Source organism: Sceloporus occidentalis, unplaced genomic scaffold (genome assembly GCF_023333645.1).
Source record: "Sceloporus occidentalis isolate IW3139 unplaced genomic scaffold, rSceOcc1.0.p SCAF_19, whole genome shotgun sequence".
Lineage (NCBI taxonomy): Eukaryota > Metazoa > Chordata > Lepidosauria > Squamata > Phrynosomatidae > Sceloporus > Sceloporus occidentalis.
Genome location: NW_028316999.1, coordinates 6,440,404 through 6,468,305, shown reverse-complemented (window position 1 = coordinate 6,468,305; position 27,902 = coordinate 6,440,404). Strand labels below are relative to the sequence as shown.

General features: G+C 39.6%; 1 protein-coding gene across 1 annotated transcript in view; it reads left to right on the top strand.

Moving 5' to 3' along the window:
• LOC149302355 (dystonin-like) overlaps window positions 1-27,902 on the top strand; it is a 220,535-nt gene that overhangs the window by 51,437 nt on the left and 141,196 nt on the right. Inside the window, exons 5-8 of the mRNA XM_089482516.1 lie at window positions 15,151-15,212; window positions 18,676-18,765; window positions 23,771-23,848; window positions 24,725-24,817. Of these exons, the coding sequence (XP_089338642.1) occupies window positions 15,151-15,212; window positions 18,676-18,765; window positions 23,771-23,848; window positions 24,725-24,817 (323 nt within the window). The remainder of the gene's footprint in view (window positions 1-15,150; window positions 15,213-18,675; window positions 18,766-23,770; window positions 23,849-24,724; window positions 24,818-27,902) is intronic.

The window sequence follows — 27,902 nt, the reverse complement described above, 5'->3', positions numbered from 1 at the left end:
AAGACCAATGAAGATATACAACATTGTAAATAACAACGGCTTCCAAAGGTTTCGAAAGCCAATTAATCTGAGCTCTTCAGATCTGTAGCACAACTGCTTATTTGATATAAATATATCATAATTACAGAGTGTTGTTAAGGTAACGGAACGAAAACTGTTATATGTCTTGTCAGCTTTATGTTGTTTTATAACTTGTTTGCTTTGGCCCTGAGGCCAGAGTAACTTTGTCTCTGTAAAAGACACATATTAATTTCTGTATTAGGTACGTGTTGTTTCACCAGCTGGATTGTACCATAGGGATAAGGAGGCACAATGAAGTGAAATTAATCAAAGGTTCTGATTGGTTCCATTGTAAAAAATAAAATGGAATTAATAGGATTCGGCTTCAATAACCAGTATGCTTTGATTCACTTTCTTTCCTGCCTTGAGTATATTAAAAAAAAGAGACATTATTATGTTGTATAAGACATTGCATAATGATGTTTAGATAAAATTCTTGTTTGAGATGCTCTTGGATATTTGACAAGTTAAAATCTCATGATTTAGAGATATATTTTTGGCAAAATTGAAAGGAAAAACTTAATAAAAATATTTGCTTTCTAACTATTACAAACATAAATCCAATAGATTTGCCAAGTTTTATCTTGATAAATACAGTAGAAAGCAGAGCTTTTCAAGGACTCTGAAAACACGTGAAGCTCTGTTTAAGTCTACATTGTGGGCCACTAGAACATGGCTTTCTTTGGAGAACCACTGTACTAAAGTTAGTCAGCCAAGGGGTATTAGTTAGCATCTAATAACGATCTGCTTACATAGGAAGTACAAATGTGTACTTCAAAGACATAACAAGAGTTCCTTGAGGTGCCCTTCCTATCTGAATGCAAACGGATAACAGTTTGCTTGGAGAAAATGATTTGATCTATACAAATTACTAATGAAACTGTAAGTACATGTTCTGACACTGAATGAGGGCATGTGTGATGCCAGTATACAGACCTAAATAGAAAACTTTACAATCAATGACATGTTTGAGTTATTAACTTGGGAGAAATCTTAATAAGACGGTGTATAGATCAAATTCATGGGGCAGGCATGTAGGGATTTCAGCTAAACAAAACATTTGCAACTCATAAATCTGATGGTTATGTTTCCTATAACTTACGTACCCAATCTAGAATCTTGATGATTTTTCCAAACGTCTTGCTAAGTAAGGAAGCAGGGCAGGCTCACTTTCCAAGTCGTTTTTTTTTCTCTAGCATTTAAGGTGTTGCGGCCTTTCAGGCCATGACTGCTCAGTCTCAGGCATGGGCTATAAACCTGCCGGATTCCAGTGTAGCAGTGACACCTGACGCCACGACACCACATAACTCATCATTTGTAAAATATCCACACGGCCAAGCATAACACAGCCTTGTGCAGCTGGCTAGCATAAACCGAAATGGCCCATAAAGATCTTGGATTGTAATAACGTGTTGGCAAGGATATAGGCAATGTCTTAGATTTAAGGCCCTATGGACTATAATACTCAGCCAGGAAAGTGTATTAACCCATTCAGACATGAGCAGCACATACATTCGACACTCAAAAGCTCATACAGAGTGCTAAAAGTTAAAAAATAACCTTTTTTGTCTTGTTTTAGAAAAAACAAACTAAGTTTATTTGAAATCTTGAGATCTTCCATAATGCGTAAATGGGTTTTTGGTGCTGAGTTGGAAAAATGGTCCATTCCATTGCTATTGTGATGAGAGCACTTTTCAAACCTTGCATCAGTGTGACTTCACATACACGCCTCACTATGTATCCACTTTTTACGTTTTTCAACTCCTATAGCAGAGCCAATATACATGCCAATAGGAATATAACATATATCACTTATAGAGGTTTATTCATTAAACAGTGAGTTTTGGGAAAGCCCTAGTCAAATGAAGAAAATTCCTGCTTTTTTCACATTTCACTTACAACTCACTGCTTATATCACTGCAAATAATCTAGTGAAATCAAAACTCTCTTATAGACAAAGCACCACTAGAATTTATTTTACCCGCAATAAACAAATACTAGGTTCATATCCACCACATAGGCAATTTACTTATGAACATAATTATGTCACGTTATTCGGTGCCTGCATTTTCATGTGTGCCTATACCTCCTGCACTGAACTTTAACAAACTCATTGCTGTGCCATTGGTTTACTAAAAGTGCATTTCAAGCAGTGTCTAGGTGTCTAAGTGACGAGGCGCTACCAGTGATTTATAAGACTAATAATGCCCTAAATGTAGCTATTTGTGGATTTCAAGATTGCTCAGTTTCCTATTGCAGTGTGCATTGAGTCCCGAGTGTACCGTCTATTTTGTTTAATTTGCATTGCCTATAGTGCCTCTGGTGGCCATTCGCCTGTTGTTAATAGGAAGAAATAGTGTACTGCAGGACATATGGGAAAAATGACTACTTGATTTACCATTACTTCATCACGTGTAACTTCATACCTTTTGTTAGGTCAACATACAAAAAAATTTAAAGTTACATACACTTTTGGGACCTCAGGTGTCTCTTCTCTAATATGGGTATGTCTGTGTTTCTGTGGTATACTCTTAAAATTAGCATTAATAGGTCCACTCATCTACTAGGACTACCTAACTCCGTTACAAAGCAGCAGTAATTAATCAAATTTTATTCCGCTACTTATATATAAAGGTGTTGCTACCTCATGGGATGGAATAATTATTAAAGTGTATTTTGGAAAATTAAGAGTATGAAGCTGAACGGTAATGGCAATACATTTGGCCTATCTGTGTGGTTTCACTGCTGCTGAAAGAAATCTTTGACACCTGTCCTTTTCTATTTGGGATTAGTATTTGTGGGACCAATAGCTCCCTGCTGCTGTTTGGAAATGATGAGTCAGTCTGTTATCCAGAGGGTCTCTGGTTTTAGCCGTATCATGTAGACTCCACCTGCTTCCCGAACACTAGGAACAGCTGAACGTCTGAAGTCTTCATTCACTCCAAGTATTTGGTCTCTGGTGGTTGAAAAATTTAGACAGCATTTTACCTATGAACCCTGTGGTATACATTTAACATTTTTTCTGCAAGTACCGTATAATAGCATAATAGATTTTCTGATAGGCACACTATATATATCTAATTTGTTGCTCTTTCAGGGAAGTTCCTCACTGTTATGATGCAATAACTTTAAAATAAATGGTTTTCTCATAAGGTACCACTGAGAGACATGGTTGTGACCAAGTGGGGCTTTGGTTGGCATACTGTGGTTATGAGTTTATCTGAGAAGGTCCATTGAGAAAAAGACTATAGATGGGGTTATATTTAGTAAAATAAACTGCATATTGAAAAAAGGCTCTGGGGTAAAATGACTAAATGTGTGTATATCAAAGATACAATATGTAGAGCTGTAGGGGGATGTTGATATAAGTCTTCCAAGAAGCAAGGAAACCAGCAGAAGATTGATAAGAGAAAACAAAAAACAGAATTTTGAAGATGATGTGGAGTTTTAAAGGGCTTGGGAGTTATTTTTAGGCTACAAGGATGTACTATGAGATGTACCTAATTATCATTAAATAAGAATAAACTTTTAGTATATAATGGGTCCGTAAAACAGTTGTTCCTTCTGTCTAATTAGCACTTTAATAGTGACTAACGTACGTTTCACTACAAGAATGTTTTACTCTGGATTTCAACCTCCAATCTGCGTCTTACTTTTGTGTCAAAATATGCCTCAAAAATACTCATACTCATATGTTTTTCTGGTAATTACCATTTTAGCATTTTGGTAAAGTAGGGAGTCATTTTATAGCATGTCTATGTATATATTGGGTATCAGCAGCATCATAGAAGAACCCAAGGCTGTCTGCGTATGTGAAGCTCCAGATGGCCACATGGGAAGCTTGGGAAAGGATGGTTGAGATCTTCAGAAGGGATTAAAGTATATAAAAAATTGTGGTCCTAATTGTAAAAAGTAGGAGCCCTAAGCAGTCATCTTATACATTACACTAAAAAAGTAGGATAAAAATCAGACGCCATCGGAAATTAACAATTTCTAATTTTGGTCGTACAAGTCTAGTATTTTAGATTCCTACGCTTTATGGGACAAGACACAAGTATAGCTCCAACTAGGGCAGGCAATCTATATTTGTGTTAATATATATTACAGAGGGCCTAGAAAACATCCCTTGAGAGTATGTTTTGTGGCACGGACAGTGGCGAAAGGACTGTGTAAAGCCTTCTCGGAAAAGGCTCATAGGCTAGTATGCATATTTTGTTACCGGGTAACATAGCATGAACACTTTGGTGTACTGATAACTAGTTTCCTTTACTGGAACAAATGTTTCTGTTTCTTTCATTATAGAAGAATGCTATATACCGGTAGAACCCACACTTAAGTCAGTAGGCGTTGTGACATCCAGTCACATATACGCTAGTTGTTCAGCTAGAATACACGTGATAGGCTGCAACGACTCCCATTGCTTTTTGTGACGTTAATGCTGCTAAACATACTCCATAGAACGTACTCCAGTATAATGTAAAGTTAATGTAGATTTCTTAGAGAGACGAGTGTATAATAAGAGTCATTGACTTCTACAGGAAGACGAGAGGAGGGGGGTCCTCTCCTCCCACTGAGGAACAGCTCCTTATGTTTATAACTTTACATTTTGCTTGCTTATATTATATAGAATCAGAAACATGCATCTGTTTATTTCCATGGTCACATTGCTTCCCGATCACCATAACAGAGATCTATATTTCCGACTCCATCCTGGTAGGTAGTAGGAGATGTAAATTCTATGGGAAAGTGATCTCCTGTGAGAATCCACTAGGAAATAGTGTTCATAGCAGTGTTCCATAACATATTTTGGCAGTTGACAAGATGTTTGGACATGCTAGACATAGTACATAAAGATCATAAAAATTCCAAGTATTTTGAATTCAATTATCCGCTATAAAAAATGGAATAATGTTCCCATATTCATTTCATGCAGTTTCCCTTCTCATATCCCCACCATGACATATCCTACTTCTACCGATGCATCTTGCCCTGGAGCCCCATGCACTGCTTACTTCATTATCCTTCCTGACCCCCAACCCCTGGTTAAATATTCTTCAAGGATTTTACCTTTGTCACCACTGGGTCAGCTCTGAGTTGCTAGTTTGAAACAAGAATGTGGCTGACTAAGTTAAATTATATAAAGTTACCTTGTTTTTGGTTTGTGTTTTTGTTAACCAGCTAAATATATGTGGGTTGACCATCTTTTTCTGGTAATGGGGAAGGCTAGATGAACGAGGACTCACTGTTAGTAATGCAGGAAGAAATATAACAGTTGTTTACAATTCGCTAATTTAGTGCACAGTGATAAGAGGGGGAAAAAACAGTAGGTGTAGTCCATTGGTTGTCATGGCGATTACTTCACCTTGGTTTCTGTAATATTTTCATCTCTGGTCTCCTGGGTTTGGATTATATAACCAAACATAGAGGTGAAACTAGTGATGCATTTCTCACTGATGATGATATCAAGCACTTGAAATCAAAAGAATACCTCTAATGAAATAACAATATTTGTATATTTTATCAATATATATTATATCAATACAGTGATTTATTCAGAAATCCTGGAGTAGGGTGACCCCTAGTGGTGAAAGGTAGTAAGTGTTCAGCTTTTAGTTTTACTGGAAGCAAAGGTGGTGCTACGGTATAAACACATTAAGCATGTGTCATTTGTCACTTTGAGAGCCCCACCAGGGATGCGGGAGGCGTTAGATGCAAATTTCTCATAAATGCATATCTTTCTAATGTATATTTTTCATAAACAAAACTGTTATCATAGGGGTTTTAGAGGATTATTTGTTTATGTATAATTATATTTGCCATGAGATGTATTGGCGATGGAAGTCCATGTACGTCCTTTTACTTAGAGCCTCTAAATGTCTCATATACATTAAGAATGTAATACGAGTGCAGAAAAGGCAACGATGGAAAAATAAAGTCATTTCCAAACAGCCATTTCATATTTATAAATGCTTCTAGGAGGAGTGCATAAACACGTGTATAGGGTTATGGAATTCATGAACTAAATGTATTGTTATGTGATTACTTCTCTTTATAGATACTCATGTGCGTAAAATTCTGCATTCAAGTTTTGTCATTGTTTTATTCATGTTTCACAATTTTTTTTCAACCTGGTTACAAAAGGGTTAAACTCAACAGAGTAGGTGGAACAAGGCCTTTAACCCAATGTATACCACCATGAAAAAGACTATAGGACCCAAAGCACATTTTTAATGATCAGTTTTATAACCTGTGCCTCAGGATTGGTAGAATTCCCCAACACATGCGTTCCGTCGCGCTTTCTAACAACAAAACCTTTGCGAGAAAGTATTCTGTATGAAACAAATCTATTCGAATGAAATGAATAAATCGGGTTCAATTATTGGTACCGTGTCCAAAAATGTGAACCTGTCGCTTAACATGGATGGAAATTTCAAGCAATTTCAGGAAAGCTCCCATGCTTCTTTACATCCCCTCATTATATTAGCATATTCTCCCGGGAGATGGATTCATTTATCTAACACCCTCCCAGTATAGTGAAACTTCTTTACATTACGGACAAACCTCTGACCATCTAGTTTTAGACAATGACCTATTGTTCTAAGCATGTATAAGCAGGACATCTTGTGTTTGCTTAAACATGTTTGTCACGGAGCTGGCTAGTCCGACCGACTGCCTCCGCTGTCTTGTGCTCCCTTAGCCTGGGACAACACACTTTCCCCGGTTCCCCAGTCACTAGCCGAGACTCAGTGTAGGGTAAAACCAAACGAAGACTGATTTATTTCTCACACACAGGACTGGATATATCCAGCAAAACACACATTAACATAAAACAAGATATTGGGACACAAACCGCCCCTTAATCTGCCTCCCAGAGACAACAGGGGCAGTAACGGGATTAACAATACAATAGGGGGGGAGACTGATTTATATAACATTAAACTGAAACAATGGTGGTCACTCCCTGGTGGCAGATCCTGGCTGTCTGCTGGAGATAATACCCTCAGCCAGTGATGAGATGATACTGCTGGGGGTAGCCACAGAAGTCTTTACAAACCCAGGGCCCATAGTCAATAGGGAGGAGGCTGGCAGTCAGGCTTCTCCAGTGGTCCCAGTGATGGAGGCTTCCGTCACAATGTTATATTCTCTATAATCATTATTTTGATTATTATTATTATTATTATGATTATTATTATTGTCTTTTATTTATATAGCGCCAACAACCTTTGCAGCGCTTAATACCATACATACATTCAAGGGGTATGACAAGATGAGAATTGACAGACTAAGACAAACCAATACATTCAATGTTTCAGGAGTTGCAGGGCTCTAGAAAATGTTTTTTTTTTTCTTGGTTTTAATAAATGATAGTAAAGGTGTGAATCCTAAGAACAATATGCTGTTTATCCTCACTAGCAGATTAAATGTAATACCAGAGAGCCGTGATCCATCAGCTATGCCCTGCACATGTGAGATGACATATCCTTTTTACATGTCGTCCATGAGCAGGACATTTCTGCAGGACAGCTTCTCAATCCGGCATTGGCCTTTTTGGCTGCTTCTAAACGGAATACAGAATGAACATCTGGGTGCAAATACACATCTCGCTTGTTAAATAAGGGCTGTCACTGTTCAAACACCCTTTCATTCTGCAACACATGCATTCCTCCCTTCTCCGCCTTTTGTGTATTTTTTTGGCACCAAGCGTGTTTGCTTACACCACACCGAGACTTTCAATATGCCGCACAAAACACTGCTTGTATCCCGACAATGCACCCGCATTTTAATTACTCGCCAAAGCCCCATCTCCGCAATCTGGTCAGAGAGCCTGTCATTTATTTCATGAAGTCATTTATTCCATCCCGCTACTTCCAAGCAGATAGACTAAAAATGATCAAAAGAAAAATAAGCAAAATGAACAGGGAAACAGGCGCGCCGTAAAGCACATATCTACAACACAGAACTCTTGGGGAACCTAAGGGTTTTTGATGCGTTACAAATGACAATGTTAAGTCGTTAATGACTCTGCATGCTGAGAATTATAGTCAAGTGCCTAGCGAGCCACTCGCTCCTGTGAGTGAACTGTTGGCCATGATGTGTGTGAAGTGAGTGCTTGTACTGACGCTGTCAGATGAGTGCACGTTGTGACACTTGGGATGGATCGGAGTCACTCATAGCTGGGCTACGCAGCAACTTACGAACTTGGTGCAGATGGAAAGACGTAACGAGCTCACACTTGTGTCCACATCAGTAGCATATTAGTCAGACTTTTGCGGCATTTGCATTTTTCTTTATGTAAAATAAGTCTTTTGCTCATCTTTTTTTTTTTTTTAATTAAACAAAAAGTTGCATCCACTCAGGTCTCCGACAAACTCCTGTTTGTGTAAAAACTCAAACTGCTGATTTAAAGCTGAGTCCATTTTGCTGAGTCCAAATGAGAATTTGATTGCAGGTAAGAACTCTTCTAGTCTGCCTGTTTCCCCCACTCTTTGGTCTTGTCTCGCACTGAGAATAGCCACATGTCTGTCCACATGTATGTCCCATCAACATAAGTTTGCACCTATCCACCACCCTCTCAGTAAAATAAAACATCCTTACATTACACCTATGCCTCTGATCCTTTACCATACCTGGGAACTTCTGGGCTCCGGCCACCCGGAGCCTTCCCTTGCGGGACGCGGCCAGGATTGACCACTGATGTCAGGGGGCGGTCCCGTGATGTCGGTGGGAGTTCCCCCATTTAAAGGGAAAATGGGCGGGTAGCAGGGCGTGTCAAGACCCCACTCCCGCGGCTCAGAGGATTTGGGTCTTGACCCGGAGAACCGGAGGAGTGGTACTCACCTGGCAATCTCCGGGCCAAACCCGGAGAGTTCCCAGGTATGGCCTTTAGTCTTGGATTATGGCCCCTTGTACTTTTTTAAATCCCGTTAAGTATTTAAATGTTTTCTGTCTCCCCTCTCTCCAAGCTGTACATATTGAGTTCCCATAGTCTTCCCTGATCATTTTTATCCTGCAGACCATTTACCATTTTAATAGTCCTCCTCTAAATGTTCTCTCAAATGTCAATATCATTGTGCAGGTTGGGTCTCTATAACTGGACGTAAAACACTCTAATTGATCTCTCGCGTGTTAAGTACATACAGTAGAAAATCTGTCATTCCATTCTTTTACATTCTTTCCCCTGAAAGACTTTTTAAGAAAACGCTTTTAATAATCCTTTCTCTGGTTTGTATGGCTATAACATTTCAGTGCCTGCTTTTGTATTGCATGACAAGTTTTCAAGAGGCAAAACTTTTTTTGCATTAGATATTCAACAGTATTAGGAAAGCTATTTCTAAGGCTCCATTAAGTTACCCGAATGGTTCAGCAGAGCAAGTGGAACAGGACCTTTAAATGAATTAAAGGCGCATTCCTCTAGCTTACTGAGCATACCTGGGAACTTTCTGGCCAACCTTGCGGGTTGTAGGTAGGATGTCCTGCTGATGTTGCGGGACACACACAGTTGTTGGACGGGACCTGTGTGTGTGTGGGGGGGGGGTGCGGAATGTGCTGCAACGCCGCTCCCGCAACCCGGAGGTTCCCTGTAGTGACCCGGAGGAGCGGCAAAATCCAGGGAGTTTCAGATATGTTACTGAGTGCGTCAGATCATAGTTGGGACCAACAGAACCTACAGAGTGCATGGTGTAAGCCCAGTTGAGCAGGGCCCTCCTCAGCTGTTGTCTCTGTAAGTCAATTTATTATGTTACATACTACTTGTTATGTCCTGTTTACCTATTGTACAGCACTACGGAATATGATGGTGCTATATTAAATAATAATAATAAAAGATACTCTAATATCTATGGTAACCAGTTGAATGTGTCTTCTCATTGGACTGTTCCATTGGGTGTTTTGGAATGTCTAAGAGCTCTGGCATGTTCCACGGGCTGATATCACGCACCGTGTACTGATGGGTTTAGTGCCGAACCCAGCCACAAAAAGAAAATACACCAAGGGCACCTGTGAATGCTGTGTCCACCTTTGAGTACAAGAGCTTTAGTAGGTTTATCACCATGTAATGATCCAGCTCATCAATCGGTACAGATCTCTCTTTTTCATACAATAGCCATTAGAGTCCATGCTGCTAAACACAGGCAGCTGTTATCAGTAAGCAAGGCAGTAAACAAACAGTAAACGTTTGTTTAACTATGAGTTGAAAATTAACATCGCTTAAGACTCATCGGGTAATACGTCTCCACCAAGAGGGGCCGTAGACTTCATGTTAAAAGCCACAAAATGCTTGTTGTATTAATATTGACGTAACTTAGTACACGATTTTCATCTCGTGGTGTTTGAAATCAAACTAGTGGGACATAAGATACAAATCAGCCTCATTCCCCTAAAACACAGCAGTGCGCAAGATTTACACGAGACGCATTATTGGCCACGTTTCTAAGCGATTAGAATGGAAATACTTAAATAGTAAACATCTTTGTAGTTGATGCATTGTTAAGATGATCCCTTTCCCTAAAACACACACAGTGTAACTGTTATTCTACAGTTATTAATATTAATAATATTAGTAGTAATATTAAAACAAGCCCGCAAATACACATCTTCATCTTTCCAGTGCTGTTACTTGGTAAAATGATTATTATATTGCTTTATAATGATATCTAATAAACAGTTCTATCTGCTTTCACGTTAGCCTACATTTTTTTTAACCATGCACTGTGTTCTCCTTTCCCTGTCTCCTCCAATGTATGTATGTATGAATGGATTTATTTCCTTATGCATCTGCTGATTAAAAGGTTTACATTAGCAAGTGTGTATCAAGAACAGATTATCCAGCTTGATTGTGAGCTTTTCCTTATTGCTGTTGGCTATACGGTATGTGTCTGTTATAACCCCAGTGACTTTGTCTCATAGTGTCATTGTTAGAATAGTAACTGTAATACGGTGAAACATATACTCAATGAAAACATCAAAAAATAATAATAATAAAAAATAATGAATTTAAATTAATTGGGCGTACATTACACCAATGTGTATAGCGCCAGTGGATGCTGTAGCGCTGTTACAATAGGGCACGGTGAGAGTAAATATACACATACAGGTACAGAAGGAGAAGGAGGGCTCGCTTGTATTTTTTATTTTGTTTCCTTTGTGATGCACGTATAACTTTCAGGTCCTGAATCGTTCTAAGAGTCATGATGTGTCAGGGATCGGATCTTTCGGGCTTGCCGACTGTTTGTTATAATGCTGCAGTGTCTGGTAACATGCACACACGCCCTTACCTGTCTACACGTTTACAGGCACACCACATGTATCCGTAGCAGCAACTGCCTTTAACCCCTTAAGTGCCGTCGGGTGTCCTCTGGTACTCAGAGGGTTAACCGCCAATGAGTATCCTCCTAACAGAGCAGCTAAAGTTTTTTTTAATGGGAGTTGCAGCTCTGAATCCAGTAGGTGGAGCGTTTCTTTCGTCACCGATTCCTTCCTGCATTGCCAAAAAAAAAAAGCACACATTAAAAAAAAAAGACAAAATGTGGTTTATTTTGAGAAGCAGCGGACTGGCCTTCAGCGAGGAATGATGTGGCGCGTGCACAGCAGCTCTTGGGATGTTAACGCAATGCTGGTAACTCTGATGTGCTGTATGGGTCAGTATGTGCCGCGCTCCGCAGTCGCGCTGTGTGTGCAGTGCGGTGTCTGTCTGTCCTAGGCACAGAATGTGACAGTATGACACCCAGTCACTGGGCTTTCCAGGCGCTGCCGCTGCTTGGATAAAGAGACAAATCTGAGCTTCCCTTTTACTTTAGATTTCAGTATTTTGGGTGATATTTGTTTTTAGGCGTCCTCTGGAAACGTGCGTTCTATCAATATATTTCATAATCGCGTTCCGTACACACCTATTTTGTTTCTGTGACTACGCGGAATATTGAGAAGTAAAATGAGCTCGTGAATAACCGCCTGTCTGTCTGTCTAGTGGTGTCTTTGAATGAGCTAATCATATGTTTGCTTAAAGCTTTCTGCAAGAATTGCTGATAAAGAGACTGCTGAGCTCCTAAAAGTACTGCTTTTTTTTTTTGCTTTGCAAAAGCAAACATTTTGCCACAGCATAGTTTAAGTTAGTTGCTAGAATAAACAGATGGTGTTCAAAATAATACATTGGAGGTTATGTATACAAAGCCATCATGGTGCAAACTTAGAAGCGGTCTTATCGCCATAGCAACAGAGTGCTTGTGCTGATTGGGCCATCCCATTGGCTGCTGTTCATGTAATAACACCTTTTAATCATTTTATGCCCCTATTGTCCCTCCCAACGCTTCATTGTTTTGCATGTTGCTCTGTTTCTAGGGGGCTTCTCTTCTTGTTAAATTATATACACAAATGTTATGTGCTTGTTTTTTGATTGCCAGGACGCAGATTGTCTCCACTTCGCTGATATATATTGGTGGATTGCTTCGGACCCTTAATAATCACTCCTGTAAGCGTGAACCCCTTCATATATAAAGACACCTCTGTGTCCTGATCCATCAGGAGTCACTTTATATTATATGATATATTATATTATACATTATACAATGCCGAACATCCACTTCAGGCACTTATTGCCAAGTGGTGTTTATGTTATCAGTAGAGATGTTAGTGAATGGTGCTGTATGTACTTATGAGTAGATCTCATTGGCTTCCTCTTTGCTACGGGAGGAAGCTCTTAGTCTCGTGACATGTATGTACGTCATTTACATCAGCTGGCAGCTACTGTATCGCTTCATGGACTTTGTGCTATTTGGGTATTTTTATAATTTCTGCATAATTGGACAAGTAAGAATGAAGCACAACTGAATTAACTATTTTTTTTTAAAATAAATAAAGAGCAGTTCTGGGTTAGCCATCGATATACTGGAAGGATGTAGTGTCTTCTACTCTTGGGAGCTTGCACTCTAATGGGACCTTAGCCTATAAAGGTATAACCTTGACCCCTCTTGTTTCCTGTTTTTAAGGTGTTTTATTCTGATAATTCTCTCCGTTCAGTTCTGCAGGGGATAATCTGTGTTGATGGCATCACATGATAGTGTTGTATGCGCTCACATACATGCTGAAAAACACCCCCACTTGCTGACAATATGGGGGTTAACATACAGTAAAAGTGTTTAACCATTTCAACGCCAAAGGGTTAGCAGCTCTTTAATGTACAGTGCTCAAGCGCTTATGTGTTCCAGCGATGAAAGGGTTACACTTTGCAGCTATGTGTGAGAGGTGGCTATAGCTGGCATTCCAGTGTCACTTCTGACATGCTGTCAAGCAGTGAATGCTGCTGTTTTGTATGCAAGCGAGTCACAGGGATCACAAGTATGTTAGAGATTATTAGAGAAGGAATACAATGTAAAACTGCACACAAATCGATATGTAGTTATTTTTTCTGCTGGTTCTATACATATTATTGTGAGCTTTACGGCTGTAACACACTGTGATACACTCGTGCCTAGAAAACATTCTGAGCTTGGAGGAGGAAACTGGGATGTATTGTGGGCATATCATCTGTGGGCACGCAGTGTATTGTGGGCATATCATCTGTGGGCACGCAGTGTATTGTGGGCATATCATCTGTGGGCACGCAGTGTATTGTGGGCATATCATCTGTGGGCACGCAGTGTATTGTGGGCATATCATCTGTGGGCACGCAGTGTATTGTGGGCATATCATCTGTGGGCACGCAGTGTATTGTGGGCATATCATCTGTGGGCACGCAGTGTATTGTGGGCATATCATCTGTGGGCATGCAGTGTATTGTGGGCATATCATCTGTGGGCACGCAGTGTATTGTGGGCATATCATCTGTGGGCACGCAGTGTATTGTGGGCATATCATCTGTGGGCACGCAGTGTATTGCGGGCATATCATCTGTGGGCACGCAGTGTATTGTGGGCATATCATCTGTGGGCACGCAGTGTATTGCGGGCATATCATCTGTGGGCACGCAGTGTATTGTGGGCATATCATCTGTGGGCACGCAGTGTATTGTGGGCATATCATCTGTGGGCACGCAGTGTATTGTGGGGACATCATCTGTGGGCACGCAGTGTATTGTGGGGACATCATCTGTGGGCACGCAATGTATTGTGGGCATATCATCTTTGGGCACGCAGTGTAGTGTGGGCATATCATCTGTGGGCACGCAGTGTATTGTGGGGACATCATCTGTGGGCACGCAATGTATTGTGGGGACATCATTTGTGGGCACGTAGTATATTGTGGGAACTCCAGCTTCCATGCCATGGAACAGCATATGTAAAAGCTAGGAAAGGTTTAAGTAACTAAAACACATTATATTACTTCTTATAAATATCTTTACATAAATAGCTACCAGTGAGTCACAAAAAAGTCTCCGTAACACCCCCCCACCACGCCTCTAGCCACGCCCACAAGAACAAAAGTGTCCCTCTTGGCCAACTGCGATGAATGTAGAACACTACACCAGGCTCCCATATGGCACCTTGTTTCCTGGTGGGCTGCATGTTAGGATTGCAGTCTTATTTTTCCAAGGAAAAGTTGAAAAGAGGGAAAAACAAATTGTGTAGACAATAGGATAACAGGGTATTTGTGCAGTATTCTGCATAATATTACATGAACACAGTATAGCCAATCAGCAAAGTGGGAATACCCAGAACCTCTGTCATTATGAATGATTCCTCTATGGTAATGAAAGAGATACTTGTCCTCAGGTGAGAATATCCTGAAACCCTGCTTTGTTTGTAGGCTGACATCATGCTTGGGGGATATTTGAAAGATGTCATACAGTGTTCATGTGGCTTCATTAGCACAGCCATACAGTTCATGGGAAAAGACATGCCTGGCAGTATGATGCAGCCACTGTTAAGGATGTTTATGAAGTAATCCATTTGGGTCCTGAGACCCCAAATATGTTCTTTTATTGATTAATTTCAGTGGGATATGTTGTAAGTTAGATACAATGTATATTGCTGGTGGCAAACACTGGCTTGATACATATCTAAAGTAATGTGGGCTGTCGGCAGTCTATATATTCACAATAGAGGATTTGTTTTCCTATTCAAACATTTATTCTTTTTTTTTTCCTTTCTTTCTTTTCAGATGAAAGAGACAAAGTGCAAAAGAAGACATTTACAAAATGGATCAATCAGCACTTAATGAAGGTGAATAACTTTATTTTCTGTTTGAAAATCCCATATATAGAGCCAGCGTAGCTGCCAGGTAGCTGAGGAGCTGTTGTTGAATTACACCTCCTACGGTTATCAGGATTTATCAGCCATACAAAAGCTGTGGATTATGGGAATTGTAAATATCAAACAGCAGGATTCATTTTGTGTAAAGATCCATCTCTCAGGCTTCATATTGTGAGTCCGACAGGCTACTTACTGTGCCAACGAGGGGACATCTTGAGAGCCATCCACCCCAAGCCCCTGTGTAAATGGCCGACCTGGCTCTGCACAATGCAAAGTTCAACTAATGAACCCACTTTCAGGAACTCTCCCGACATTCAGTTTTAATAGAGCCAGTTTCAGCAAGATCTCACTGTCGCTGGACCTCCAGAATGAATGTCTAGCTCTCCCCCAAACTTGGTGAATGAATGCCTATAATGCTAACCAGATGTCCTGTTCCAAAATAAAAGTGAGTCGCTGTGGTCTTGTGTAGCCCGTTTCTGTCACCTACCCTTGAAGCTTACAGAGCCTCTGTTATATGAGAAGTCTGTCTATAGGAGCAGGACTTCTCATATAACAGAGCCTCTGTAAGCTTCACGGTTGCTTTAGAGAGAATCAGGCTCTTTTTTATGTAGTGTTGAAAAAGGGTCTTTTACAAACATAACCCAGGTTTCCCTGCTCTCTGAAGAAGCCTCCTTGTTTTCTTGGAGTGTGTGTCAGTGGGGAGCGCCTACTGGAATGATTCCATGTGTCCCATGCCATGGGTAAATCATGTTGCAGATCATTTGGATCTACAGGATGTTACAGGACCTATCTTGTCTTTTTGGCAAAGATTTACACAAAAAAAAGTCCATAATCCCTTGGAAACTACTGTTGCTATTATCCCATGGTATTCATTTCTATAGCTGCACTTAAAGTATATTTTCCGTGCCACCTCAACCCTTGCACTTTTAGTACTACAAACCTAAAATTAAGAGTATAGTAAAAAAAAATTACATTTTATGATCCTGTTGTATGGATAGCATATGAATGCTTATTGAAGTCAGGGACGGATCATGCACTAGGCAACCTAGGAAAGGGGAGCCACGATAGGAATGCATGTTGCTTGAACTTGATTTACTGCACGGAGATCTGTGCTGGTTTTCTCTAGTTTTGAGAACTAGAACATGAAACTTCTATTTTATTTACTTAGTGCCCCCATTGCCTCTGCTGAATGTCTGAATGTAGTGTAAGCAGGAGGCATTATGCTCTAGCACTGCTGCTGTTAGATACAGGAGTAGCATCAGTTGTATGTATGTTGTAGTGCATACAGGAGAATGCATTATAGCTCTGCTACTTCCCTCTGTACGAACAACTTCTCTTGCCCCGCCCCCAGGGGAAGAAGGAACGGAGCAGAGTCATGTGACGTGCATTCATGTGACGCCGCTGGGTCTCCTGGCCGGTACAAAAGACGCTGCTTGCACACTGCGCGACCAACGCACAGGCAAGCAGCCTGGCCCCTGTGGACATTATTTTCGTCCAGAATTTTCATTTCGGTGCATCCCTTTTATATATATATATATATATATATTGAAAAACATGTCTACAATAAAACCTTTTATTTATTTTGTAATAATTTCACTAGGAAACTATACAGAGAGCAATGGAATGGCTTGCGCTTTGAGCCATTTGCGTACTAGAGGAGTATGTATGATGTAAAGTAACTTAATTAGCTTTTCACAGTTGGTTTTATTTCTTGAATGAGAATTAGACAAAAAAGCTCCTTTATGTTAAATGTCTTGTAATCAGCGTGTGGCTTCACTCGTTTCCAAATTGTGTACTTGCTTTCAGACAGTACCCATTCCTTATCTAACTAGCGTGCTACTGAAGGACGAAGTATAGTACACATTGTAATGTGTTATTGGAAGCAAACATGGAATACCTTCTGAGTCTTTTGCGGTACTATTCCGTTCGGTTAAGTATGAGTGTCTTTGCACATTTCATCGTTTAATTGCTTTGTGTAAAACAGATTTGCTCAGCATAGAGGTATGCAGAATTTCCTGACCTAAAAGTACAGCATTGACTGTGACCAAGCTGACCTAGAACCACAGATGAGGCTCTAATTAGCATTATCAGGAGAACAGTCGGAGCTATATTTAAATCAGTTATCCCTACGTGCACATTCAGTGCTGGTTCCACCCTTGAAATTGAATAAATATGATGAATATCATTAAACAATCTCAATGAATGCATTGAGGGGTAGCTGGGCTATGGCATAACCGAAAAGGCTTGGATATGTGTATCAAGACTTAATCCGTGTCCCATAAAAATAGGCAGGTGCTGTATCTGCTGTATGAAAGATCAGACCCCCGACGTGGTTCCAGAAGGGACTTAATATTTCATGTTGAATGGAATTCTGGGTCCCATATGTTTGGCAGTTTGTTTATTTTATGCTTTAAAACAATGGTAGTGTTTATTGACAGATATGACAAATTTTGGTATTAGAAACAAAGAATTTGGCAGCAGATAAGAACGTCAAGGCCCATCTAGTCTGCACATTTTTCCTGCTGTACAAACCCCAAGACGTTTTCGGTCATTAGTTTCCTCTTAGATTCAAGATAGCAATATGGTCATCTCATGCATGTTTACTGTATTAGCATCTACCACTTGTGCAGTGAGGCTGCTCCACTTATCTACCACCCTCACAGTAAAGTAAAACTTTGCTACATTACATCTAAGCCTCTGACCCTCTAGTTTTAGATTATGACCTATTCTCCTAACATTTTCCTTCCTTGGAAATATACTTCCCTCCTGTAGTTTAACCTCTATATATTTTACTGTAAATTTCCATTACTTGGTTTATTTGAGTTTTTTTCTACTTTTAAGACTGCTTAATAATTCCTTTTCTTTTGGTGAGAGGTTCTATTGTGTCGCGCACACTGGTGCCACCACCATGTAATCTCCTCTCATTTAATGTGTCTCTGGCCTTGGCTGAAATGAAAATATTTGTAGATAGCGTGTTTTGCTTGATTTTTCCCATTTCAACTAAAAAAAACCGCTTCATACAAGGCTATTATGCACATTAGTGTGTATACAATTTTTTTGTTACTGGCCTTCATTTTAAGAAGGTTAAAAATTGCTGATGAGCATAAGGGACATATGCACTGTAATCGTTGTGGCTTGTTTGCAGCTATTATTGTGATAGGACACCTTCTAAATGCAAAAAGGGCTTGTTCATGCAGTTTGGCAGGATCCGGTGGGCCACCTAGTGGCGGCTTTAATAATAGCACTATAATGCTATACAACTCATTCATCCGCAACCTTGAATATTCTGTTTAAAAACCAAAAATAGCAATCGAGTTGTTACCATGTCATGTTGAGATACAGTTGATACAAAGTGGAAAATATGTGGATAGCTCAATACAAGACCAGTAGTTGTTTTGAAATGTTTTTTTTCTCTTTTTATTTCTCACTATAGGTACGAAAACATGTCGGCGACCTATATGAAGATTTGCGGGATGGGCATAACTTGATCTCCCTCCTAGAAGTACTGTCTGGAGACACCCTGGTAAGTCCTAATTAAAAAAACCCTGTACCCATCGAGGAGCAGCAAGAAAAGTGAGGGCAGTAAACTAAGCATATGATTTATATGTTCTTTATCACTCGCTTAGCACTGCTCTACAAAACACAATTTTCAGATTATTTTTGTACATTTCCTAACTTACTCAAAGTCTTGGTGCTGTATGGCATGAGAAATTAGGTACAGGAGGTGTACATCAGTACAGAATTGTTCACACACTAGTTGGACCTCCTCCCTGGTCTCAGCCTGTGTTATGTCAAATAAACTGTTCCTTTTAAACTGAATATTTTCAAAATAATTACACCGACAAACAGAAATACAACCTATGTGTAGTTTAATAAATAAGTAGGGTGCCACTTCCCTAGACATATTCCTAGTTAATTGCCCCATGAATTGTTTGTGGATGCATTCAGAAAGCAAGCTAACATGGTGTGCATTTCCAAATATTTGGCTTTCATTTGGTAAAATGCATAAATATCACAAGAAACTGTTTGAAATGTTTAGGGAACACAGACTATTCCAAGTACAGATAAAGCATACATGTTCTTTGTGTACTTACATCACCTAGGGGACGGCTTACTTTATACTGGGGTGTAAATAGAAGCCCGATGTAAATACAGTAAAGTGGATTTAGTAAATTTAGAATGGATTGGGTGATGCAATGTGTTTCAAAGTATAGGTGCTCATAACAACACTCTCACACATGCACACTCTCTTATATTCTATCATGTATGTTTGTTTTTTTGTTTACAAAAAAAAGCCCTTGACGTCAACAGTATAAAGAGACTGATCTGTATCAGATTCATTCTAGATTTAACTATAGATCCATTACAACCTATGTGCAGTTTACAGGTAACTTTCACGGTAGGGACATAACATCTTATTAGTTCGGCAAAAAATAGAATACAGAGCTTTTAAAAACAAGCATTGACATACCTGTAGAAAAATCACATTTAATGTTTAAAGGACTTTCCGTTGAGAATTACTATTGTAATTCCTGGACCTGGCTGTATGAATACGGTTTGCAGCTCTAATGTGTGACAGTCATGATATCAGAAATGATCCACAGCCTATTGTATACTTAATTATCTATTCTTATTAGCTATATTAATATCCCTAATATTAATTTTAATAATAATTCTTAGACCATTCTAATACTATTCTACGTATAACAACTACAAAATTAAACAGTTATTTTGTTGTAAGGGTTGCTGTCATGATAACAGGCAGCGTGTTGGCTTTCCTGCTTATTTGCAGTAATAGTATATGAAGAACACACTAAGCACATAAGTAATGCTTTTGTCCATATGTATAAAGAGCTGAGATGGTGCAGAGATCTGAGTGTGAAGCTGCAGCAGGAACATCCTGATGGCTTCCATGGTCACTGCTTCACATTTAGAACTTCGACCCATTCGTGACCTGTGACTTATTGGTACTGAAACATTAGCTACAGTTTTACTCCAGAGCCGGTTTAACACAATGGCGTTACGCTCTCCTGTGTTTGAGGTTTACTTCATAGCACCCTCGCACCTAACAGCCATAGCTGTCCCCAACGGCTCCCCAATTATCATTTCCTTTATTTGTGGTAAGCATTTCTTCTTGTATCTGTGTTCCTCCTCTCCATTATGTTCTTTTCATGCTCTTCTCTTCATTTGTGGTCTGTCTTGTGTCTTTGCCGTGCCTTCTTTCTCTGTCTGTTGTGTTCATTAGCGGAGGGAGCGAGATTTTTTGAAGACCTTACGGTTGGTGAGTCCATCTGACGCATGCGAGTATGATCAGCATGAGGATGTGGAGGATGAGGATAAGGGGGTAGGTGTGGCCCCCATAACACTACTAATACCTGTCTAGTCATTGCAGTGGTCAGTCTAGTGTTGCTTAAATGTATGTTCAATCTTGTTTCTAGCTTATTATGTGGTGCTAACAGCACATTTGTCTGGACAGAAGTAATACACCAATGTGCCAATATCTCCTTGCCTATGGGACAATCCTTACATCTGGTGAACATGACAAGTAGCTCCTAAATGACCTCTGTAGGAGGCGATGCATACATGTAAATACATTTCTGTATGCATAAACCTCAGAAAGTATATTAAAATGTTAAAATTATTAAAAAGTATAAATAAAATGTTTAAAAGAAACCTTTTTATCCTGGAAATGGCATTATTTCAGTACGTTGGCTTGAAACCATGTGTTAATCATGAGTATTGTTCATGAAATGAAAGCTTGGAGACCCTTGCCTTAGACTTGCAGCTAGATGGCAGTAGTGGCGTATACGTTTAAATAGACAAACAAGCACATATCGCAGGAGGAGTCACCATCCTTGAAGGCCCTTGGTCTTATACAGGGTTCTCGTCCTTAAGCGAAATGTTTACTTGCGCTGCTGTGATCTGTGCTTGATATCTATTTGCCATTATTTATTTGATATTGTGTGGTTATGTAGCAGTAGACTTGCAAGTATCTGTGAAAAGCCTTCACAGCTTATAGACATTATATGAGCTCACCCAGTGCACTCTAGCAGATACAAACAGATACATGTTCCCTTTCAAGAAATACCTCCATGTTACATATGCATAGGACAGGGCCAGGGTTTGGCCCTTCATAATGAATAGTTAAGTTGCTGAGCTGAAATGTTTCATCCTTTATAATGAATAAACGTCTGTATTGTAAATCAGGGTCACACATATAGGTCTCCCCCTTCTGTCCCCCAAATGCCCCATGCACCTTCTTAATATGCTTGTGTGACAGCGCTGCCTGTGCCTTGCATGGCTGATCGCTGTAAATCACACATTGTAACACACTTACACCTTTCACAGAGTATTCTACTGTACATAACCACAGCATATAGATGATAATAGCAGCCTTTTAGCTAAACCTTATTAGGATCTAGGAATTCCTAAACAAACTAATATATTTACTTTACGTTTAACAGAGTAAACAAAATGTGGACCTCTGCTGCCCTCTGGTGGTTGTTGGGATCCTATTGCTGTCACTACTGACTCATTGAGAGTGATGAGTGATGAGAGTTGTGCCTACTCAACCCCTGGGAGGCAGTGGATGTATATTCTTATTAAAACATTTCTTGTTTCTGTGTCACTTATGCTAAAAGAAGAAAAAGTATTGGAAAAAAAAAAGCACATATGTCTAGCGTAGATTGTCAGCTTTCCACAGCACAACCCTATCCATGTTTCCCCACCATGCTTTAAGCAGGTCGAGGTTAACCATACATTGCAGTTCTGGAACGTCACAAAGCACAGAGAACCATTACAGAGAACTTTTATGCAATCATGGTGTTTCCCATACAGTTAGCCTATAGGTACCAAGTTGGGATCTTCACGTTCAATGGGGTTTCTTCCCTTTCTGCGTCAAGAACAGCCTAGTACCTCTTCAGTCCATTTCTTGTAGTAACTCAAGTTCAACTTCTCAGTCTTTTGATAGCTGGAGACTGATTAGATGAGCCTTTTCTCCTATCCCACTGGCAATGCATGGTTTTCTCTTGAATAGTCACTCAGCAGCATGATGTTTGAACCCCGTTTTGCCACCTTTCTCCAGAGAAGCTTTGTGAGGTCTGGAAAAGGTCGTATTGGTTTACTTTGCGTGGTCGATTAGCATAGATTTGATCGGTTCTGTTCACATATTTCTCACTCATTGGCTGCCACTGGGTTCTGGATTTCATCTCATTGTGTCTCACGGAGGGCCGGGCCTTGCATGGAAATCTGTTTAGTTCTGGTCTGACTGAGACAAGGTGCTGAGCATCAAACGTGAAAGGAGACATTCAAGATTTTCACTCACCACCTTGATTCAGACCCAGGAACGCAGGTTTAAAATGTGTTATTCACTAATCCCACGTCACAAAACTTCTGTTAATGTCTATAGTTCTGTGTTTTGGGTACTCCGTGTGCTAATCCAAACCTAGTGCACTAACATGTTCAGAAACCCGCTGCCATCTTCTTTCGATGAATTTCCTTTAAAATGATTGGCTGTACCTTTTCTAATCTGTTCTGACGCAGCAATCATTTGGTCTCTATGTTAATTTTTAGACATGTACATTTTTTTTACATGTATTTGTTGGGGTTTTTTTTGCTTCATTTTAGTTTTGTAGCCTTAATTGTACCTGTCACCTCCATGAAAATGCTTATATCATATAGAATATATTCAGTGTTTCTTTTAAAGCTTTAGCATAATGTGTTATGAACAGTTGGTTATGTGGGAGTAGAAGTGATACGAGTAAATCGTTTTTTTCCTGCTTTTTATGAATGTGACGGATGTACTTTTAAGTTAACGCACCCCATGAGTTAAATGCTCTGTTCTATGTTCCTAGTTTTTAGCAAACACGCTGCAGATAGTGAACGGTTTTAGACATTTTGTAAGCCAAGTTCATTTGGAGCCTATGCATGCAGAAGGCAGGGTTCCAGACTGCTCCATGTAAAATTAGATCTCATTTAGCATGCTGCCCCACCACTTGACCCCACGTATAGGACTCTTTTCACTGAGGTGGGAGGATAGCTGCAGTTTGAACTCACAGACATCATGATGAATTACTAATGGCCTACCCGCCATGCTTCTCCATTGAGAAGGGACAAGCTGGATCTGTATAATGCACAGTTCAGTTTCTTTATACATTAAACAGGACCGTCAAAGCCCTTTTTGCAGGAGAATGTCTCTGGTGTTGGCCCTTCGTAATACATAGTACCCTGTGATACTGAATAGATCCTGTGATACTGAATAGATCATAACCCTGTTAGCAGCCATATCCAAGACAATATTCAAATGGGTTAGCTGTTTAAATAGCTTTCACTAGAAAACACGTAATAAGATGCTATGTTACTCACTAAGTGCTTAGTGGATTATTCTGTTCGGAAATGGGGTGGGGGGTAATAATGGGGATAGGCAGTTTTTGCCTTGTGCAGAATGAAGTGCGGTGCCGATTCATCGTGAAATCAGTGGACCTATAGAAGTGCCGTTTAAATAATCATATTCTTTTTTTCTTTTTTAGCCCCGTGAAAAAGGCAGAATGCGCTTTCATAGACTACAGAATGTACAAATTGCACTTGACTATTTGAAAAAAAGACAGGTAATTTCACTTTATTTTCATTACTATTGAGTAAGTATTGAGTATCCTGATGCTTGCTTTTCTTAAGACGGTTTTAATTCTCCTTAGCACGGCGTTACATGGAAACCATCACGTCTCCGTTCCTGGCATAGTCCGGTTGTGGATGACATTGTGCCTTCCCTTCTTTGATATCACTGGGCTGACAGGGAGTTAGTGCTGTTGTTAGTTGTCCCTAACGGAGGATATCTAGCATGTTCTTTTCTTTCTACTGTTTAAATGTCAGCATGTATATTTTTGTTGTTCTGCTGTTACCCACATCAATAAAAATCACTTTGTGTTTCGTGTCTGGGAAGTCATGCATCTCCAGCAGCACTGCTTTTAGTAAACACATACTTTGAATAAATGGATGTTCCTTCTCTCTAAACCATGTCCTAAAAAATTTAAAATTGAGACACACAAAATATAACTGAACTAGGATGTGTTATGCAGGAACATAATTGGCGATTTCATGTGTGAGATGTGTGACAGATAGAAATTTGACCAAAAAGAGGGCTTTCTAGAGAGGAATTCAACAGACCCAACAAATTCATTTAGTGTTTTGTAGTGTTCTTTGTTTCATTGTTGGATAACTATGTATTTCTTTACATTGTAGCAGATGCAAGGCAAAGTAATGACAGCTACAATCAGATTTCTGAACCTTGCCCCCCTATCTACTAAACCTTGAGGGGTGCTTTGTACCCGTGATGTGCCCCATCCCTAAACCAATGTCTGTACCCCATGTATATAAGAATCTTTCAATACATGAACATGTTGCTCATCACAGTGCCACCGTTTACATGTCTCACAATTACATCCAATGAGCATAAATTGTATATAAAATATGATACTTTATTACAGGTGAAACTAGTAAATATCAGAAATGATGACATAACAGATGGGAATCCCAAGTTGACTTTGGGTTTGATATGGACCATCATACTGCACTTTCAGGTACGCTACCTTTTTATCTGTCTTGTGATGTAAAGGATGTGCTTTTGAACTTACTGTTGGTTTGCGACGCTGGTAAGGAATCATAAAAAGTGTGGTTTTCTTGTAATTATCCACTAGCAGACATTGTGGATTTTGCCTAAGTAGATCAGAAATCGCCCTCTCCTACCATTACAGACATGCACTGCAGAGCCATGAGGGTGTATTCGCTGAAAAGAGATAACGTATCTTTGGGAGGAAGCCGGTTCTTTACACTTCCGTGGTTTAGATAAAATCAGTCTCTGTATTAAACGTTAATAGCGTTTCTCTTGTGTGATTAGCAGTCTGGTTAGTTGGATTCCGTCGCTGCATGTTTTTGGTCGGGTAGATACTGGCTGTTTCACACCGATAAACTAATTTGCTACCATATAAAATTCTGACCATCAGCGGCCCTTTAACCCCTTCGTGACAAAGGCTAATTTTACTTTTTGTACCCTTCGTGACAATGGCCGTTTTAACATTTCTGCGCTGCTCGTGTTTAGCTGTAATTTTCTTCTTTCCCGTTTACTGAACCCACACACATTAGATATTGTTTTTTTCAGGACAAGAAGGGCTTTCTTTAGATGACATTGTTTTGATTGCATCATATTATTTACTATTAAAAAAAGTATAAAATATGGTGAAAAATTTAGAAAAAAATGACTGTTTCTAACTTTTAGTTGAAAAATCTTTTACTCATCTATAAAAGGTAATGAAAAAACCTGCTAAATAGATTCTACTATTTGTCCTGAGTTTAGAAATACCAATGTTTTTATGTTTTTTTGCTTTTTTCTACACATTATGGGGCAAAAAGTACAGGTAGCGTTTTGCTATTTCAAAGCCATTTTTTCCAAATCTGGTAATTCTTCCCCCCATGTGCCATTTCAGGTATCTTTGAAGCCGGCCAATGCAATTTACCCCATCAAGTCATATATTTTTGAAAACTAGACAGCCCAGGGTATTCCAAATGCTAGTATTTTAACCCTTTCCATGCATGAGATTCTACCACCAGCCTTTTGCCACACTTTATGGTAGTCATTTTTTTGCATTTGTTTTTTCACACACATTTTATTTTAGGTATGAATAAACAGGTTCTGGTATATGCCACTATCATAAAACACCCCAATATGTGTTTAGCAACATATCCTGAGTACAGCGATACCTCACATGAATGATTTTGCCTGGCTGTTTGGGGGCAAAAGGGCCACATTTGGAGCGTGCACATTTTCAATGTTGAACTTTGGCATTTGGGGATCCACTGCCCATGCCCTATTTGGTACATCTTTGAGCCGGGCCATTTCAGTATGCCCAATAAAGCCATATATTTTTGAAAACTAGACACCCCAGGGTATTTCAAATGCTAGTATTTTAACTCTTTCCATGCACCATATCTACCACCAGTCTTTGTCAAACTTTGAGGTAGTCATTTTTTTGCATTTGTTTTGTCACACACATTTTACTTCAGGTATGAATTAAAAAGTTCTCGTATATGTCACTATCACAAAACACCCCAATATGTGTTCAACAACATCTCCTGAGCGCAGTGATACCCCACATGAATGATTTTGCCTGGCTGTTTGGGGGCAAAAGGGCCACATTTGGAGCGTGCACATTTTTCAATGTGGAACTTTGGCATTTGGGGATCCACTGCCCATGCCCTATTTGGTAAATCTTTGAGCCGGGCCATTTCAGTGTGCCCAATAAAGCCATATATTTTTGAAAACTAGACACCACAGGGTATTTTAAATGCTGGTATTTTAACTCTTTGCATGCACACATTTTACCACCAGCATTTTTTCAAAGTTTGCAGTAGTATTTTTGTGTGTGTATTTTTCCCACACACACCTACTTTATGTATGAATTTACAGCTCCTGGTATATGCCGCTGTCACAAAACACCCCAATATGTGTTCAGCAACATCTCCTGAGTACAGTGATACCCCACATGCATGGGTTTGTCATTTTTGGGGGGAACTAAAAGGCCACATTTGGTACGTGTGCATTTTTCTAATTGGAAATTAGATGTGTGGCCATCCTTCCCCCCGTGTTATTTGGGACATTGTTGAATCCGGCCAATTCAATTTACCCCATCAAATCATAGATTTTTTAAAAGTAGACACCCCATGGGCATTTAATATGCCAGTATTTTAACTCTTTCCATGCGAGAATTGTTTTAAGCTAATGTGCTAATTTTAGGACTTGCTCACAAAAATATATTTTTTATATATATATTTTAATTTTTTTTTGCCTTTTTTAAAACATTTTTAAGATTTTTTTTCAACTTGAAGGTTCCCCTGATAGTGACATCAGAGGGAAATTATTTTTACATTTTACTGGTTTTTTACTATTTTTTTTCTAATGATTATTAATTTTATTTTATTTTTCATTTATTTTTTTCTAATCACACTGTGATTAGAAAGCTGAGCTCCATTGACTTGCATGGTTGAATGCAGTACCTGTATTCAACCTGCAAGTGGAGCCAGAGTTCTCTAGAGGGTCAGGAGACCGTCTAGCGAACTTTTTCGTCTTTATTAATTTTTTTCCCGGGTCGCCGCCATCTTGCTGATGGCGAAGATCACCGGCAGCTGCGGCTGTGACCGCTCTCCGGAGCGGTCACAGTCCATCAAGAGGTAAGTGTTTGGTGTCGCTGGATGCCTCCTGATCGAGGCATTCCAGCGACACCATTTAAGTTTAGGAGGTGATCGTTGATTGGAGGACAGTGACTGGAGGACAGTGTCTCGTTGTGTTAGTAGTATTACATGTGTATAAACAGCTGTCTCACAACCGACGATGGGGTTAGTATTTGCCGTCACACATTGTTTGATGTTACACGTTCTAAAGGATACTCCTTGGACTCTGCCTCGGTATGGTCCTTTCCACGTCTTGTTTATTTTGTTTTTAAGGTTGTCATTGTACCTTTTTATAACTTTCCATGTAAACCGATTTATTGTTTCACTCATGGTGGACATGGCCTCAACTTTTGTTGAACATCACTTCCTAGTATGTTTTGGTCAGCACTTGTTGTTGCCTCTCTCACTGGTGGACCTTCGCTACCAACGACTTACTATACT